This window comes from Pristiophorus japonicus, chromosome 1 (assembly GCF_044704955.1).
Source record: "Pristiophorus japonicus isolate sPriJap1 chromosome 1, sPriJap1.hap1, whole genome shotgun sequence".
In the NCBI taxonomy this organism is placed as follows: domain Eukaryota; kingdom Metazoa; phylum Chordata; class Chondrichthyes; family Pristiophoridae; genus Pristiophorus; species Pristiophorus japonicus.
Window position 1 is genome coordinate 217597476 of NC_091977.1, and position 18657 is coordinate 217616132.

Genomic DNA, 18657 nt, shown 5'->3' on the forward strand with positions numbered 1-18657 from the left:
AGGCGGGCTGGCGCCGGGCTCGGATTGGCTGACCCCAGGAGCGGATTGGTTATTTCTCTCCCCCTCGCGGCGGTTTGAATCGAGCGGTTGGGGAATAATTGCAAACTGCCGAGTTAGCGGCTGTGTGTCGGGCATCGGCATCGGCATCTCTGGCAACCGAACTGAAGCGGCTCGGCCTAATGGCGGCGGACTGGAAGAAGAAGAAGCTGTGGAGCCTGCTGCTGGCCCTGGGCTTCACCCCACCCGGGGCTGAGGAGCGGCCGGCGGGGTCCGCGGGCAGCGCCGTGTGGAGGAGCGGCAGCCGGACCGTCTTCGGCGTGTGAGTGGTTTGTTTTAACCTAGATTTTGCCTGGGTGGGGGGGTGTACCACTACCACTAGCACCACCACCAACCGGGGCCGCCAGAGCACGGCTATTCTACCCCAATCCTCTTAACCCGAGCACCCCGGACCCGTGGCCCCAAGGACGAGGGTTAATTTGCAGGGCTACGGGGAAAGAGCAGGGGAGTGGGACTAATTGGAGAGCTCTTTCAAAGAGCCGGCTCAGGCATAGAATCATAGACATTTACAGCACAAAAGGAGGCCATTTCGGCCCATCGTGTCTGCGTGGGCAGATCAAGAACTATCCGGCCTAATCCCACTTTGCAGCTCTTGGTCCGTAGCCCTGTAGGTTATGGCACATCAAGTGCACACTCAAGTATTTTTTAAATGTGGTGAGGGTTTCTGCATCTACCACCCTTTCAGGCAGTGAGTTCTGGACCCCCACCACCCTCTGGGTGAAGACATTTCCCTTCATCTCCTCTAAACCTCCTACCAATTACTTTAAATCTATGCCCCCTGGTTGTTGGCCCCTCTGCCAAGGAAAACTGGTCCTTCCTTTCCACTCTATCCAGGCCCCTCAAATTTTATACACTTCAATGTCTCCTTAGCCTCCTCTGTTCCAAAGAAAACATCTCCAATCTTTCCTCATAGCCAAAATTCTCCAGTTCAGACAACATTCTTGTAAATCCCTTATGTACCTCCTCCAGTGCAATCACATCTTTCCTGTAATGCGGTGACCAGAACTGTGTGCAGTACTCTAGCTGTGACCTAACTAGTGTTTTATACAGTACAAGCAGAACCCCCATCTCTTGTATTTTATGTCTCGGCTAATAAAGGCAAGTATTCTGTATGCTGCCTTAACCACCTTATCTATGTGGCCTGCTACCTTCAGGGATCTGTGGACCTGCACTCCAAGGTCCCTTTATTCCTCTACACCTCCTGTGTCCTATCATGTAATGTGTATTCCCTTGCCTTGTTAGCCCTCTCCAAATGCATTATGTCACTTCTCTGGATTGAATTCCATTTGCCACTGTTCTGCCCACATGACCAGTTCATTGATCTCTTTCTGCTTTCTTCTTCATTATCAACCACACAGCCTATTTTTGTATCATCTGTAAACTTCTTAATCATACTCCCTACATTCAAGAAAGACTTGCCTTTCACAACCACTGGACGTCTCAATGTTTTACAGCCAATAAAGTACTTTTGAAATGTAGTAGCTATAGCAAGGGAACTAGTACAGATGTGGAATGTTTGGAAAGAACAGATCCGAACACTCCAGTTCTGACGAAGGGCCATCAATCCGAAATGTTAACTCTGCTTCCTCTCCACAGATGCTGCTGACCTGCTGAGATTTCCAGTATTTTCTGTTTTTATTCCAGATTCCAGCAACCGCAGTATTTTGCTTTTGGACCTAGTACTGAGCCCTGCGGGACCCTACCCGAAACAGCCTTCCAGTAAAAAAACCCCCATCAACCATTACCCTTTGCTTCTTGCCTCAGCCAATTTTAGATCCAACTTGCTACTTGCCTTGGAATCCATGGGCTTCTACTTTTGTGACCAGTCTGCTATGTAGGACCTTATCAAAAGCCTTGCTAAAATCCATATGCACAACCTCAAATGTACTATCCTCATCGACTCTCTTGTTATCTCCTCCAAAAGTTCGATCATGTTAGTCAAGACCTTCCCTTAACACATCTGTAAGGGGTTCTCGGGGAGTGTTGTTGCGCCTTGGGTGTCTCTTTCTCTGGGCTTCTGCCCTCACAGCTTATGCCTGGCCTGTGAGGTACCCTGAGTGCTGCAAGAGCACCCCTGGAGAGACTGTGTCCACAGCTTATGAAGGGGGTTTTGAGACTTGTGTGTCCCTACAGCTTATGCCTAGCCTGTGAGGCACCTGTGAGTGTCAAACACTCCTAACCCCTTCTTCCCTAGCCTGTGACACACAGTTGAGTGTTTTCGAGGCGCTCCTAGCTTCCCTTACACTGTTCTGACATAAGACTCACGATCAGGAGATGTAATACAATAGAACTGAGACAAGATGATTCCAAGAGGAACTTTAGGCTTCCAATTTATTTGACAAGGTGTATCTCAACAAACAGCAATACACCAACAAAACAATCCCACTAAACGGACACAATGAAAATATTTACACAAGTTTAGCAGTACAGTGCCCAACCTCTCTCCTTTCCTGGCCTAACTGAGTTGGGCGTTCCGGGGACCAGAGGTTATACTCACTACTGTGCCTTCTGCAGTCTGGTGGTTTGTTTCTTTTATCTTCGGACTGGTTTTCCTTCAGTGTCAAGAGGCTTGCTGGTTGTTGGATCACGAGGGCAGGGAACCACCCACACTACATCAGAAACCCCTTTTTTATAGCCAGATTATCCAGTCCGCCTCTCTTGCTGAAATCGATTCTTTCCATTGATGGGCTTTGTGATTTTGAAAAATGCAGCAGTTTTAGATTATTGCGGGTTTTTTCCACTGATGTTAACCTACTCAAGGTTTGAGTGGGTGTTGATTGTCTTGGCCTCCTGTAGCCATTGTGTAGGCCCTTGGTTTGTTTTGGGTTCCCTAGTTTTCTGAAGGTCTGCATAATTTCCTTCCATAGTGTAAACATGGGGAAGACAATAGCCCGATAATGGCTGAGTCCGTCCCACAGTTTTCGAGCAAGTACTCTCCCATTGGCTTGAAAGCCCCATGCTTCGGGCTGACTCTGTCCCACAATTGGCCCTCCGGTGTCCTCCCCCCGTCCAATCACTGCTCTGCCAAGGTCAAACCGTCTCGGTTTCAATTCACAGCACAGACCGATCCCACAGCCCTTTTCCTTCTGGGTAAAATGAGGGGGTTTTCGTCCTCCCCTACATGATCCCCCATCTGACACAGTCAGGCACCACTCGAGTGTGTCAAAGTTCAGGGTGGTGAGAAAACCCTAGGTCTCCCAAATTGCCCAACTTTCCCCAGTTTAACTCTAAACTGATCCCATCGATATATATCGTAATTCCTTTTAACGCGGTACAAAACACACAATCCAACAGGTTACAATATATGACAGCAATATACATATATGTACTTAAGGTTACAGCAGTAATTGTACATTGAGTCTCATTTCAGTCTTAACCGTAAAACAAAGAAACCTGCCCTGCAAAACCCCCAGGGGCCATGTATGAAAACACAGTCATCCCTGGGAATAACAAAACCGCCTAAGTGTTGCGGTCAAGCTTTGTTTACACGCCTCGAGTGTTTAGCAACGGCTCTCCTGTCTGTGTAGTAGCCTGAGGAACTGCTTTCTTTGTCTTTTTCTCCTGAGCTTACAGCTTGTAATTAGCAGATATGCTACAATCAGGAGTTGGCCGATTACTAAGGCATGCGATCCCACCCGGATCCATGCAGGTATGTCTGCTTGTATCCCCAAATCCCACTGGGGGTTTAATCTGGGTAATCTTCCCCTGCTAGAATTTCAGTTTTCTGCTCCATGGTGTAAAAATGTTTGAGACAAATCCACTGCCTGGAGGAGGGCTTTAAGTTTCTCAGGTAGTGGGGCAATGGGATAGCCAAAATGGGCGACATATTGTTGTAGGTGGCTGAGGTTGTTTTGTACCGTGAGGTGAATCGTGGAAGGTTCAGGGGTGGGTGTGATTCTGGTGTGTGCCACTTGAACCTCTGCCCTGGGTTTAAAGCAAAAGCTGCTGTATGGTATTGGACACCACCTTCCTGGTTCGTGTTCATACCGTTGGGCACTTGTGGTGACACAATATGTCCCACCACCTACATATGCTACCTGTGGAGGCATGTGGTTAGGGGCCATTACCTCCATTGTGCAATTGATAGGCTCTGCCCCAGCAGTGCTGAACCCGCATTGTGGCCTTGCAAAAGTGTTCAAGTGCTGGGGGCACAGGATTACCTGTGCTCCCCTGCTCCGACAACCCGAGAGGTCTGTACCTGTCAATGTGCTCCCACATTGTGACATAAGGTGGGACCTCTTGGAATCGAACAGGCACCCCTCCACGAATGAATCCCACATTCTCCACTCGGTACAGGAGTGCTGGTCGTGGGGACGCCCCCATCACGGGCATCCTGACCACCACACCCATGATGGTATGGTTTGACATTTCACAGTCCACCGGTACCGGGTAGGCTTCCGACGTTACACGAAGTTGGCAAGGACTCAAAATATTATCATAAGGGTGCAGTGCTACTAAGTGCTGGTTGCTGATCCAGAAGGGGACTGGTTCCTGTCTCAGATCCTCGAGGTTACTCCGTCCCTCTCCCAGCAACCAGGCCCCATAGAGCATGCACACCTCATTTTGGGCAGCTTGATCGGAGGCGGTTTCTATCCTCCCGAATCAAGGCGTGTACAGCCCTGGCCTGTGCCTCCAATTGAGAGATAATCTCCTTTTAAGTGAACTGTCATTGTCACCTCTTCGTGGAGTGCGGATCCCACTATAGTATTCTCGTCCCCCAGGATTTTGCGCAGCTGATTCTTTAACCCATTTATCTGGAGGGCCAGCTGCATGTTATCCAAACTGTTTATGGCGGACGTCCTGGTGTTAAACCACGTGAAAATGTCATTTAAAGTGCCACGCCTCTGCCTGCCCAGTTCAGCCCTATCCCACTGTTTATACAAGTCCTGTCACTTTGACATCCCCGAAGTCCAGTTCATAGAACTTCTGGAACATCTCCCGCAGCAGAGCCTGATATAACAGCTCGGTTTCCCGGGGACACCACGTAGGTAGGCACTGTCAGATTTAGCACCACTGATGCCACTGCGTATTGTACCGCCTGATAAAGTAGTTTCTCGGTAGGGACCAACACTAAACCATTCCCCGGCCCTCTGGTTGTTGTCGGGCACCCGTGTGGGGCGGTGGGCTTGGCCGTGGGTGGGGGTTTTCTTTCCCGAACTACAAGTTCGCTGGCATTTACTGGTACCCGGGGATTGGGGGGGTCACACATGCCTCCCTGCTGCGATCCCATACCAACCCATCCCCGACATCCTGCCACCACCTATAGAAAGCAACGGAGACCCCCTCTGAACATACGCGAGTGGATCCCCACATACACAAATAAATTCCTTGGTTGTACGCCCACCATTTCTCCCAACACACCGTGACCCCGCCAGATGACCCCACGATGGTTCGGTAGGTATCATTATCCAGATGTTCCCAGTCTGCGTGTCGGTCTCCCACGTCCCTCGAGCTTTCTGAGCCGCCACCACCACCGTCCCAGAGGTATGTCCCCTTGGCAAGTTAGGCATACCTTCCTGCCTTCTGTCACTCTCACTCTGGAAGTGGCCACAGTGATCTCCGGGCAGGGGATGGAGGCCTCTCCGTAGGTAAAGTCCTTATGGTTGGAGTACTTGGTGGAGTTCGATCCCAACCACTCAGGCAATCTCCCCTCGTGGGAGTAAGTGACCCGGACATCTGCCGCCGGAGTTCCTTCCCCTGTGGTCACCGTCGGCGCTCTGCCCCCGGAGCATCCGAAAACCAGGGAGTCCTCGGTGTCCCCTCGGTACCCGGTGCAGATCCTTAGCGATACCAGCATCACTAATGTCCAGCAGGGAGGTGTTGACATCTGAAAGGCAAGAAGAACATGGCCTTTCCTTGAGAGACCTCTCCAGGCTCGGCCCACTTAACATGTTCTGAACATAAAATGCTGTACCCAACCGTCGCTGCCTTACCTAAACACATTTGCACACAACACAAAGTAACAAAACAGGAAAGGAAAATATATACATTGCCACCCGTCCCCGGGTGGCTACATCCTGTCACTGTACAGGGGTCATTGACCACTCGGCTGACTGTACCCTGGGGACCAGGATGCTCTCCGCTGAGGGGCTCGTAAAGTCCCCCTTAATGAGTCTTGTGCTGCCCTCCAAGGCCCTCTCGAGCCCCGGATAATCGGTGGGAGACCCTTGCTAGCGCAACAGAGCACCCTCCCTGTTGTCTTTCGCCTTCTCGGTCTGGGACGGGGAGCTAAGTAAACAGGGGACCACGGCGCCCTGGGCTGTGGCACTCTGTTATTCCTCCTTACTGTCGGTGCAGAGTCCCACATTATGGGCTGCAATGCTATCTACTCCACCTCTTGGGCTAGCCCCAGCTGATCCACCATGGGCGGTTCAGCTTCCCCTTGGACCTTGCTAATGGTAGAGCCTTTCTCCCTACTTCTGTTAGTGGGCTGGGAACCTCTACCCAGTGGTGGGATAGCCTTACTGGAGCAGTGAACCAGCCCCGGCTGTAGAGCTTCGGGGCCCGCTGCCTCCTCCGGAGCCTCCAAATCCACCGGGGCCTGTTCTTTCCCCAGTGCCTGATTCCCTTCCCTTGCTCATCCCCTCTGTTTTTTACCTCTTTTGAGGTCAAACAATTTACACTGATTAATGTGATACTACTTCACCCGGTGAGGCAATTGAACCGCATAGACCATAGGGCTAGCCTTGTCGACTATGCTGTATGGTCCCATATACAGTGGTTCAAATACCCCGACCCGGGCGAAGCTTCTCACCATCATCTGGTCGCCCACCTTCCAATTGTGGTGACTATGGGGTTCCAGCAGCAGCCGATTGGCATGGTGCTGTTACCCATGTTGTTGGCCACCTGCCAGTGACTCTGTTGAAGCTGTTCAAACAGATTCCTGACGAAGCGGTCCCGGTTCACCCCTCGAAGCTGCCCTTCGGTGAGAACCAGCGGCAACACATGCACTGGGGTTCTCATGATCTGGCCCCTCATCAGCTCAAGGGGTGAGTACCCTGTGCTCTTTGACTGGCCCAGATTCCCATGAGGACCAATGGTAAGACCTCCACCCACTTGTTCGGTGAGTCTCCCGTCTCCTTGCGCAGGCGCTTTACGGGGCCTGAGGACTGAGGGTTGTAGGCAACATGCCATTTGGCTCTTATCCCCAGCACCTTTAGGGTGGCCTGCATCATCTGGCAGGTGAAGTGGCTTCCCCGGTCGGACTCCACGATTTGAGGTAGACCGAGAGAACACCTCCCTCACCAGGATTTTTGCAGTCCCCACCTAGCTGTTCGGCAAGGGAAGGCTTCCACCCACTTGGAAAACACATCCACCAGAACGAGGCAGTATTTATAACCTCCCTGGGCGGCCGGTAGGGGTCCGATGTAGTTGATCTGGATCGACTGCCACGGTCCCTCTACCCGCCTGACGTGTCCCATAGCACAAACCAGACAGCCCGCACAGAAGTTGCGGACGTCTTCCCGGAAGCCTGGCTACCACCCTGCCTTTTCTACCCGTTGCCAGGTAGATTCCGGCCCAGGGTGTCCCGCACCTGGACCCTCATGGGCCAGCTGAAGGAATTCCCTCTGGTGTTGTGGCGGCACTACCCATTTGTCCCCTTTAAACAACATTCCTTCCCGCACAGCAATATCTGCAGCACTGTATGGGCCCTCCACCTTTTCCCCCTTTTTGATAGCAGCCAAGGCAGCCTTCAGGACCGGATCCTGCATCTGGACTACTTTAAGGTCCGGGGCCGCAGCCGCCCCTACGCTCCCTTGTGCCTCTGGCTTGCTTCTTGCTGCTGCTATCCTGCCTGCCTTGTATGGGTTCCATGGGCGACCTGTACGAGCACCTTCCCTTGCCAGCAGGTCTGATTGCTGGTTACCTTCCCCCCGTGGCTCAGTTTTGGAGTGGGCCTTTACCTTGTGGATATATACATCCCCGGTTTCTCCCACTGCAGCCACGATCTTTTCTAGCAGGGGTTTGATCACAAGGGGCTTCCCATCCGCAGAGGTGTACCCCCTGCGTGACCAAATCGCCAGATACTCTGTACACGAATTGCAAGTGAACATGCTGTCCGAGCAAATCGTGTATGGGGTAGGGAATTCCTTTGGGTGAGTGACCACATACATCACCGCCGAGAGTTCCGCCTGCTGGGCACTCTGGGTGCATGGGAGTTTAAGAGCCAAGGCAATCCCTGCCTTGGCATCCCAAACTCCGCAGCCCATAGATCCCGCGGCCTGTGGGGTGTATCCCTGCCCGAAATCCAAAGTTGATGTCCCATACCCCCTCCACAGAGCATCTATGCGGCTGCCCTGGATAAATTAAATTTGCTGCGAGCCTAGGCTCGCAGAGGCCCTTGACCTTTAAAGTCATTTCGGAGAGGAGGAGGGTCCAGCGAGTGATTCTAGCACTGTTCACTGTCCCGTCCTTAATCCTCCCGTCCAACAGCATCTGCGTCGGGGTGTAATGGGGGATATTCTGGTAAAGATCTGATCACCCATGAGTTAGAAGCTAAAGGCTGGTTAATACAAAATTGGCAAAAAGTTGTGCATCTCCAGTCTGGGACACTAATCAGGATACACCCATGGTTTGGTATCCGTCCCGGCGTGGGTGGTGTCCCGGTTCCCCGCGCTGTTCAGTGAGGAGTGATTGCAGACAACGACTAAATGCTGCGCATGCAGAATGCTTCCAGATCATTGGTCCCAACTGCATCACACCCTGCAACTGGATTGAATAGATTTGTGCATGCACACAGAAAATGTGTAAATTTGGGGACGGGACCTGACAGCTGCCTCCATCTTGTTTCGAACTACCCTTGGGGGTGGGGGGGGGGGGGAGGGGAGACACGACCTTATAATTAAAAAAAAAAAGACCCAACTAATGCTGAACCACAGATGTTTCTGGATACTTCTCATCTATTTTTATCCTATACAGGTACAGCATCGAGAATCCAGAACCCTCTGGACTGAGGCCATTCTGGGCTTTTGCGATTGTCTTTCTGACATCACGAATCCGGAAATAACCGAGCCCAGGTTTGGGTATTTCCAGATTTCGGTCCCCTTCATGGTGGAGCTGTTTGAGGGGGCCCTGCTGGCGAGGAGGCCCCGAGGTGAGGTCGGTGGGTCTGAATTCCGGAACATTTTACAGATTCCGGTCGACTCTAACACCGATCGGTCTCGAACATTCTGGAACTCTGCATTTTCAACGTTGCATCTGTATAATAATATCTCTACTACCTCCTCCTTCACTGTGGCACCATCCATTTGCAAAATACTCATTCAGTACCTCAGCCATGCCCTTTGTCTCAAGAAGATCTCCTTTTTGGACCCCAATCAACCTTGCCCTTTGATTATACTTTTACTATTTATATGTTTTTAAAGGACTTTAGTGTTCCTTTTTATATTGCATGCTAATGTATTTTTATACACTCTTTGGGCCTTTTGTTTTCTTTTTCAGTTCATCTGTGCACTTTCTGTATTTAGCTTGGTTCTCTATTATATTATGAAGTTCATATTTATCATAAGCTTTCTTTTTCTGTTTCATTTTAATCTCGAACTTTGGGTGCCCTTCCTTTACCACACCAGGAAATATCTGGTGTGTACCCAAAGCATCTCCTTTGAAGGCCTCCCATTGTCCATTTACTATTTTACTTGCCAATCTTTGACTATTCCACTGGGAGAAGATCCCCTTTCAACTCATTGATATTAGCCCTCCTTCAGCTGAACATTTTTTACGTTTGATCCTTTTCCATAACTACTCTTAAATCTAATGATTGTGATCACTGTTTCCCAAATGCTCTTCACTGAAACATGCTTCACTTGCCCCACTTCATTCCACTGATCTAGATCCAGCACTCCTTCCTTCCTTTGTTGGGCTGGAACTATTGATTAACAAAGTTCTCTTGTGCACCTTTCAGGAATCACTCCCCCTCTTTGCCCTTCACATTATTATTTTTGCTGTCTATACTATGATAATTAAATTATTATTACATTACTACAATATTGCTCCTAATTTAGAAATCTGAAGGAAAAGGTCAAGCCAATGGAGCAGTGTAGCGAGTTGGGTAAAGATAAGCAGAGTAATAGGAAGAGACAGAGTTTAACAGTAAAAGCGGATAAGGTGAAATCAGGGAATAGTGGTTTAAAGTTAAGGTTCTCCATCTGAGTGCACAAAGCATTCGTAACAAGATAGACAAATTAGTGGCACAAATGGAGATAAATTGATCTAATAGTCATTACAGAGACGTGGTTACAAGGTGACCAAGGTTGGGAACTAAATATTCATGGGTACTTGATGTTTTGAAAAGATGGGCAGAATAGAAAGGAGGCGGGTAGCCCTGATAATAAAGGATGACTTACTGATGGTAGGGAGACAGGATCCTGGCTCGGAAGATCAGGAAATAGAACCGGTATGGGTGGAGATTAGAAATAACAAGGGGGAGAAAATACTAGTGGGGTTAGTATTATCATCATAGGCAGTCCCTCGAGATGAGGATGACTTCTTTCCATGCCAAAAAAGATGAGTTCATAGGTGTTTTAATGAAGGACCTAATATTCCTGGTCCTGAACTATATTCTGAAGGTTGGAAGGTGCCTGTGCGTGGATTTTTTTTTTTTAAACTTGTGGTGGCTGTTGCGCACCGGCCACCACACGGGTTTGACAGAGCTAGGTGTTGGTCCAGTGGCAAGGGTTATCCAAGACGACTTGAGACCTGCTCTGCTGCACGGACCTAGTGCGCACACATCGCAGTGTGGGCTGGCTCGTGCTGCCCCTGGCCCCGAACTCTCACCTCCCCTGTGCCCCGATCACATCCCTCCACAGTCTCGCCGCTCCTGCTGTATCTGCCCACTCTCCAATCAATGACCTGGACCTTGATGACATCACTCCTGCCCCAGCTCGCGCTGCTGCCTGATGTGGCATGCCTCCACGCTGCTCCCAGGCCGCTGCCACCACCTACCTTGGTACACGTAACTACAAGTACTCTTGCACACATGTGTATGTACGTGCAACATAAACACACTCGCCAATACTATTATAATTGGTTGAAACAAGCAATATTCAGATCTGACAGTGGAAGGATGCATTGCTATCAGTCAAAGCTTCCTGTTGAATAGTTGATGTTTTCCAATCTTCTGAGGAAATGAAGTTGTCCCCCCACCCTGCCCCCCTATCCCTCCCTCCCCCTGCATCTCCCCTCTCCTCCCCTCACCTCGCCCCCCCCCCCCCCCCCCCCCCTCCAATGAACTGGGCCACTGAATATATTTAAAGGGGAGACAGACAGATTTCTGATATGGGGAATCAAGGGTTATGGGGAGCGGGCAGGAAAGTGGCTTGAGGGGCCAGATGGCCTACTCTTGCTCCTATTTCTTATGTTCTTATAACAATAAACTGGTCAGAACAATGGCAAATGGCATTAAATCTGGAAAAGTGTGAGGTAATGCATTTAGGGAGAGTTAGCAAAGCGAGGGAATACACATTAAATGGTAGGACACTGAGGTGTAGTGGAACAAAAGGACCTTGCAGTGCATGTCCACAGATCCCTGAAGGTAGCAAGCCAGGTAGATAAGGTGGTTAAGGAAGCATACAGAATACTTGCCTTTATTAGCTGAGGCATAGAATACAAGAGCAAGGAGGTTATGCTTGAACTGTATAAAACATTAGTTAGGCCACAACTAGAATATTATGTGCAGTTCTGGTCGCCTCATTACAGGAAAGATTTGGTCACCTCATTACAGGAAAGATTTGGTCACCTCATTACAGGAAAGATGTGATTACACTAAAGAGGGTACAGAGGAGATTTGAGGATGTTGCCTGGACTAGAGAAGTTTAGCCATGAAGAAAGATTGGAGGTTATAGGCCCCTCAACACCTATACTGTTAGACAGAGTGTTAATCAACTAATATTTGGAGCTTGTAACAAAGATAATGCAATAATTGTGGGAGACTTTAACCTTATAGACTGGGCAAATCAAATTGGCTAAATTAGTCTGGAGGACGAGTTCATGGAATGCATTCGAGAGTTTCCTAGAACAATATGTCATGAAATTAATGTTGTGGAGTATTTAAATATAACACTCGACAAAAGCCTGAATATAGAGAAAAGAGTTTATTTTGCTCGATCAATCAAGGGAGAAATGGCTCTCACCAGTTCCGCAACTGGATACACCCCCACTCTCACTGAACAATCATCTGGTCACTGTCTTTATACAGTGAACATACATACAAAATCATCAAGTTCTGCGTGGAAGTTTTCCATTTGTTGTTTCTCTGACGCTTCACAAATTTTCGCCTACCTACTACGATTACATTGGTTAATACAATTATAATGACAGTTTTGATGCATCCCCCTGTGCGCCCTTTATCTGATTAGTTACGTGCCGCATCATTTTCATGTCTGCGAACTCTCTCTCTTTTCCCCCCGCCCCCCGCCTTGGCCTATTTGCCCTCAACCAGCTGGGATGTTCTCAATCCTCCTTTGTTTCCTGTTATCTCCTCCCACTCCATGTGACACCTATCCTAGCCTTGGAGTTTATTTTTTGTTGACTAATGTCTCCAACCTAGTCCAACTATTTTTTTCTGTTATAAGCTGATTTATATTCCTCAATGTTCTTTTGACTTCAACCACGACCCTTGCTAAGTCTCAATGTTCTAACAACAGTTTCCCTGTGTTCAGCATGTGTCTTTTCTGTTTTTACTTTCAGCTTTGCTTATGGTTTTAACTTTACTTAATTAAGTTCCCTCTGACTACTAATTGTAGAGGGGGAAAAATTAATCTCAGTAAAGGAGGGGAAGTGTGATCATAATATGATAGAATTTCACGTTAAGTTTGAGTGACATACTTCAGTCCGAAGCTAGAGTCTTAAACTTAATGAAGCCAATTACATGGTTATGAGGGGTGAGTTGGCTAAGGTAGATTGGGAACTTGAATTAAAAGGTATGACAGTAGATAAGTAGTGGCAAACATTTAAACATATTCCAAAATTTTCAACGAATGCAAATTCCATTGAGAAATAAAAACTCCACGGGAAAAGTGATCCATCCATGCCGAACTAAAGAAGTTAAGGATAGTATTAGATTAAAAGAATAATGTTATGTTGGGAAGAATAGTAGCAAGTCTGCGGATTGTGAGAGCTTTAGAAACCAGCAACGGATGACCAAAAAATTGATAAAGGGAGAAAATAGAATGCGTAAACTAGCAAGAAATATAAAGATTGAAAAAGCTTCTACAAATATGTAAAGGAAGAGTAGAAAAAGTAAGAGTTGATTCCTTAGAGGCTGATTTATAGGAGAAATTATAGTGGGGACTAAGGAGATGGCAGAGATTTTAAACAATATTTTGCACCAGTCTTCACCAGTAGAAGATGCAAAAAGCATACCAAAAAAGTGGGGTACCAAGGGCCGAATGAGAGTGGGGAACATTAATATCAGTAGAGGAAAAAGTACTTGAGAAACTAATGGGACTAAAAGCTGATAAATTCCCTGGACCTGACGGCCTACATCCTAGGGCTCTAAAAGAGGTGGCTGCAGAGATAGTGTATCTTTCAAAATTCCCAAGCTTCGGGAATGGTCCCAGCGGATTGGAAGGTAGCAAATGTAACCCCACTGTTTAAGAAAGGAGAGAGAAAACTGGCAACTACAGGCCAGTTAGCCTGAGATCAGTTGTCAGGAAAATTCTAGAGTTCGTTATTACGGGAGTGGTAATGGGTCAGTTTGAAAATCATAGTCAATCAGCATGGTTTTGTGAAAGGGAAATTGTGTTTAATAATTTCATTAGCATTTTGAGGATCTAACTAACAGGGCAGATAAAGGGGAACCGGTGGATATAGTACATTTGGACAATAGGAACATAGGAAATAGAAGCAGGAGCAGGTCATTTGGCCCCTCTAGCCTGCACTGCCATTCGAGAAGATCATGGCTGATCTGATCATGGACTTAGCTCCACTTCCCTGCCCGCTCCCCATAACCCTTTACTCCCTTATCGCTCAAAAATCTGTCTATCTCCGCCTTAAATATATTCAATGGCCCAGCCTCCACAGCTCTCTGGGGCAGAGAATTCCATAGATTTACAACCCTCAGAGAAGAAATTTCTCGTCTGTTTTAAATGTGCGGCCCCTTTTTCTAAGACTATGTCCCCTAGTTTTAGTTTCCCCTATGAGTGGAAATATCTCCTGCATCCACCTTGTCAAGCCCCCTCATTATCTTACATGTTTCGATAAGATCGCCTCTCAATTCTTCTGAACTCCAATGTGTATAGGTTCAACCTACTCAAACTTTCCTCAAAAGTCAACCCGCTCATCTCCGGAATCAACCTAGTGAACCTTCTCTGAACTGTCACCAATGCAAGTATATCCTTCCTTTTAAATATGGAGACCAAAATTGTACACAGTACTCCAGGTGTGGCCTCATCTATATCCTGTACAGTTGTAGCAGGACTTCTCTGCTTTTATACTCTATCCCCTTTACAATAAAGGCCAACATTCCATTTGCCTTTCTGATTACTTGCTGTACTTGCATACTAACTTTTTGTGTGTCATGCACAAGGACCCCCAGATCTCTGTACTGCAGCATTTTGCAATTTTTCTCCATTTTAAATTATAATTTTGCTTTTCTATTATTTCTACCAAATTGGATAACCTCACATTTTCCCACATTATACTCTCTCTGCCAAATTTTTGCCCACTCACTTAGCCTGTCTATATCCCTTTGTAGATTTTTTGTGTCCTCCTCACAATTGCTTTCCCACCCGTCTTTGTATCTTGAGCAAACTTGGCTACATTATACTTTGTCCCTTCATCCAAGTCATTAATAACGATTGTAAATAGTTGAGCACCCAGCACCGATCCCTGCTGCACCCCACTCGTCACTGTTTGCCAACTGGAAAATGACCCATTTATCCCAACTCTATTTTCTGTCAGCCAATCCTCTATCCATGCTAATGTATTACCCCCAACCCTGTGAGCATTTATCTTGTGCAGTGTCCTCTTGTGTGGCACCTTATCAAATGCCTTCTGGAAATCCAAATACACCACATCCACTGGTTCCCCCTTATCCAACCTACTTGTTACATCCTCAAAGAACAAAAAAGGTTGTTGCACAAGATAAGGGCTCATGGGGTTGGGGGTAATTTATTAGCATGGAGAGGATTAGTTAACTGACAGAAAACAAGAGAGTAGGGAAAAATGGGTAAATTTTAGATTGGCAGGCTGTAACTAATGGGGTTTCACAAGGCAACGTGCTTGGGCCTCACCTATTTACAATTTATATTAATGACTGGATGAAAGGACCGAGTGTAATATATATCTAAGTTTGCTGACGATACAAAGCAAGGTGGGAAAGTACATTGTGAGGAGGACACAGAGCCTGCAAAGGGACATAGACAGGTTAAGTGAGTGGGCAATAAGGTGGCAGATGGAGTATAATGAGAAGTGTGACCTGGTAGAATGGAAAAGCAGAATATTTTTTTAAAAAGGTGAGAAATTACATTCACTTTTTGGTAGGAAGAATAGAAAAACAATATTGGTGTTTGTTTGCCTACAGGAAACTAGCATGTGGGTACAGCAATAATTAAGGAGGCAAAGGGGTTGGAGTACACGAGTAAGGAAGTCTTGCTTTAATTGTACAGGGCTTTGATGAGACCACACCTGGAGTATTGTACAGTTTTGGCCTCCTTTATTTGAGGAAGGATATACTTGCTCTAGAGATGGTGGAATGAAGGTTCACTGGATTGAGTAGGTGAGAGATGATCTCATTGAAACGTGTGATTCTGAGGGGGATTGACAGGGTAAATGCTGAGAGGTTGTTACCCCTGGCTGGAGAGTCTAGAACTAGGAGGCATAGTCTCCAGATAAGGAGTAGACCTGCTATGAGCAGGAATTTCTACACTCAGAGTTATGAATCTTGGAAATTCTCTACCTCAAAAGGGCTGTGGCTACTGAATCATTCAATATATTCAAGGCTGAGCTAGATTTTTGGACTTTAGGGGAATGAAGGGATATGGTGATCAGGTGGGAAAGTGGAGTTGAAGTCAAAGATCAACCATGATATTGAATGGCAGAGCAGGCTTGAGGGGCTGGATGGTCTACTCTTGCTCCTAATTATGTTTTTAAATAGATTCTGTCTTTAAACCCGTGAGCCTTTTCAGGGCTGAAACAGTATCTTTGATTAATACTGCTAAGCCCCTCTTTTTCCTTTATTTTTCCTGAATATATTGTAGCCAGGACTATTAAGTTCCCAGGTCTCTGCTGTTGCCACAATAACATACTGTTTGTGGTTTGGTACCGATAATATAATTGCTTTGCTTCCATGTTTTCAATAATCCTCATTAAGAATTAAGGAGTAAAGGAAAATTAATTTCAGTTACAGTTGAAGCTTCCAACTTGTGAATCTGATGCTCTGTTGGTGGAGATGTTTGCATTCTGTCACTGATTCACTTTGAAAATGTTGTCAAAAAAACATGATCTGTTGCACATGCCTGAAATTTCTACATATGTTATAGCCTATAATAATGATCACCTGTTTCATTCTTCAAACAGGGATATGTTTGACAAACCAAACAATGAAGCATTCCAAATTGTCATGCACTACTTGTTGCTGCAATTGGACCAAACTCGGGCCAATTCTCTTTTCAGGTAAGCAGAGTGGATTTGTTATGTCAACTGACTTCAACTTTTTGTTCACCTAGGTTTGTATGATACTTGTTTTATTATAGTTTACAATAAAGATGAATATAATTCTTTTGAGGATGCAACGAGCAGGTTGGATAAAGGGGAACCAGTAGATGTCGTCTTTGTTTGGATTTCCGGAAGGCATTCAATAAGGTGCCACACAAGGTTACGGCACACAATAAGAGCTCATGGGGTTGGCATGGATAGAAACATAGAAAATAGGTGCAGGAGTAGGCCATTCGGCCCTTCAAGCCTGCACCGCCATTCAATGAGTTCATGGCTGAACATGCAACCTCAGTACCCCATTCCTGCTTTCTCGCCATACCCCTTGATCCCCCTAGTAGTAAGGACTACATCTAACTCCTTTTTGAATATATTTAATGAATTGGCCTCAACAACTTTCTGTGGTAGAGAATTCCACAGGTTCACCACTCAGTGAAAAAGTTTCTCCTCATCTTGGTCCTAAATGGCTTACCCTTTATCCTTGGACTGTGACCCCTGGTTCTGGACTTCCCCAACATTGGGAACATTCTTCCTGCATCTAACCTGTCAGAATTTTAAATGTTTCTATGAGATCCCCCCTCATTCTTCTGAACTCCAGTGAATACAAGCCCAGTTGATCCAGTCTTTCTTGATATGTCAGTCCTGCCATCCTGGGAATCAGTCTGGTGAACCTTCCCTGCACTCCCTCAATAGCAAGAATGTCCTTCCTCAAGTTAGGAGACCAAAACTGTACACACTACTCCAGGTGTGGCCTCACCAAGGCCCTGTACAACTGTAGCAACACCTCCCTGCCCCTGTACTCTAATCCCCTCGCTATGAAGGCCAACATGCCATTTGCTTTCTTAACCGCCTGCTGTACCTGCATGCCAACCTTCAATGACTGATGTACCATGTCACCCAGGTTTCGTTGCACCTCCCCTTTTCCTAATCTGTCACCATTCAGATAATAGTCTGTGTCTCTGTTTTTACCACCAAAGTGGATAACCTCACATTTATCCACATTGTACTTCATCTGCCATGCATTTGCCCACTCACCTAACCTATCCTAGTCACTCTGCAGCCTCATAGCATCCTCCTCGCAGCTCACACTGCCACCCAACTTGGTGTCATCCGCAAATTTGGAGATACTACATTTAATCCCCTCGTCTAAATCATTAATGTACAATGTAAACAGCTGGGGCCCCAGCACAGAACCTTGCGGTACCCCACGAGTCACTGCCTGCCATTCTGAAAAGTACCCATTTACTCCTACTCTTTGCTTCCTGTCTGACACCAGTTCTCAATCCATGTCAGCACACTACCCCCAATCCCATGTGCTTTAACTTTGCACATTAATCTCTTGTGTGGGACCTTGTCGAAAGCCTTCTGAAAGTCCAAATACACCACACCAATGGGTTCTCCCTTGTCCACTCTACTGGAAACATCCTCAAAAATTCCAGAAGATTTGTCAAGCATGATTTCCCTTTCACAAATCCATGCTGACTTGGACCTATCCTGTCACCTCTTTCCAAATGCGCTGCTATGACATCCTTAATAATTGATTCCATCATTTTACCCACTGCTGAGGTCAGGCTGACCGGTCTATAATTCCCTGTTTTCTCTCCCTCCTTTTTTTAAAAAGTGGGATTACATTGGCTACCCTCCACTCGATAGGAACTGATCCAGAGTCTATGGAATGTTGGAAAATGACTGTCAATGCAGCTGCAATTTCCAAGGCCACCTCCTTAAGTACTCTGGGATGCAGACCATCAGGCCTTGGGGATTTATCGGCCTTCAATCCCATCAATTTCTCCAACACAATTTCCCGACTAATAAGGATTTCCCTCAGTTCCTCCTTCTTACTAGACCCTCTGACCCCTTTTTATATCCGGAAGGTTGTTTGTGTCCTCCTTCGTGAATACCGAACCAAAGTACTTGTTCAATTGGTCTGCCATTTCTTTGTTCCCCGTT

At 46.9% G+C, this 18657-nt stretch overlaps 1 protein-coding gene across 1 annotated transcript in view; it reads left to right on the top strand.

The window, feature by feature from the left end:
• The window catches only part of haus6 (HAUS augmin-like complex, subunit 6), a 105307-nt gene continuing 86650 nt past the window's right edge, over window positions 1-18657 (top strand). The window contains exons 1-2 of the mRNA XM_070886448.1: window positions 1-319; window positions 16573-16668. Of these exons, the coding sequence (XP_070742549.1) occupies window positions 180-319; window positions 16573-16668 (236 nt within the window). The 5' untranslated portion in view covers window positions 1-179. The remainder of the gene's footprint in view (window positions 320-16572; window positions 16669-18657) is intronic.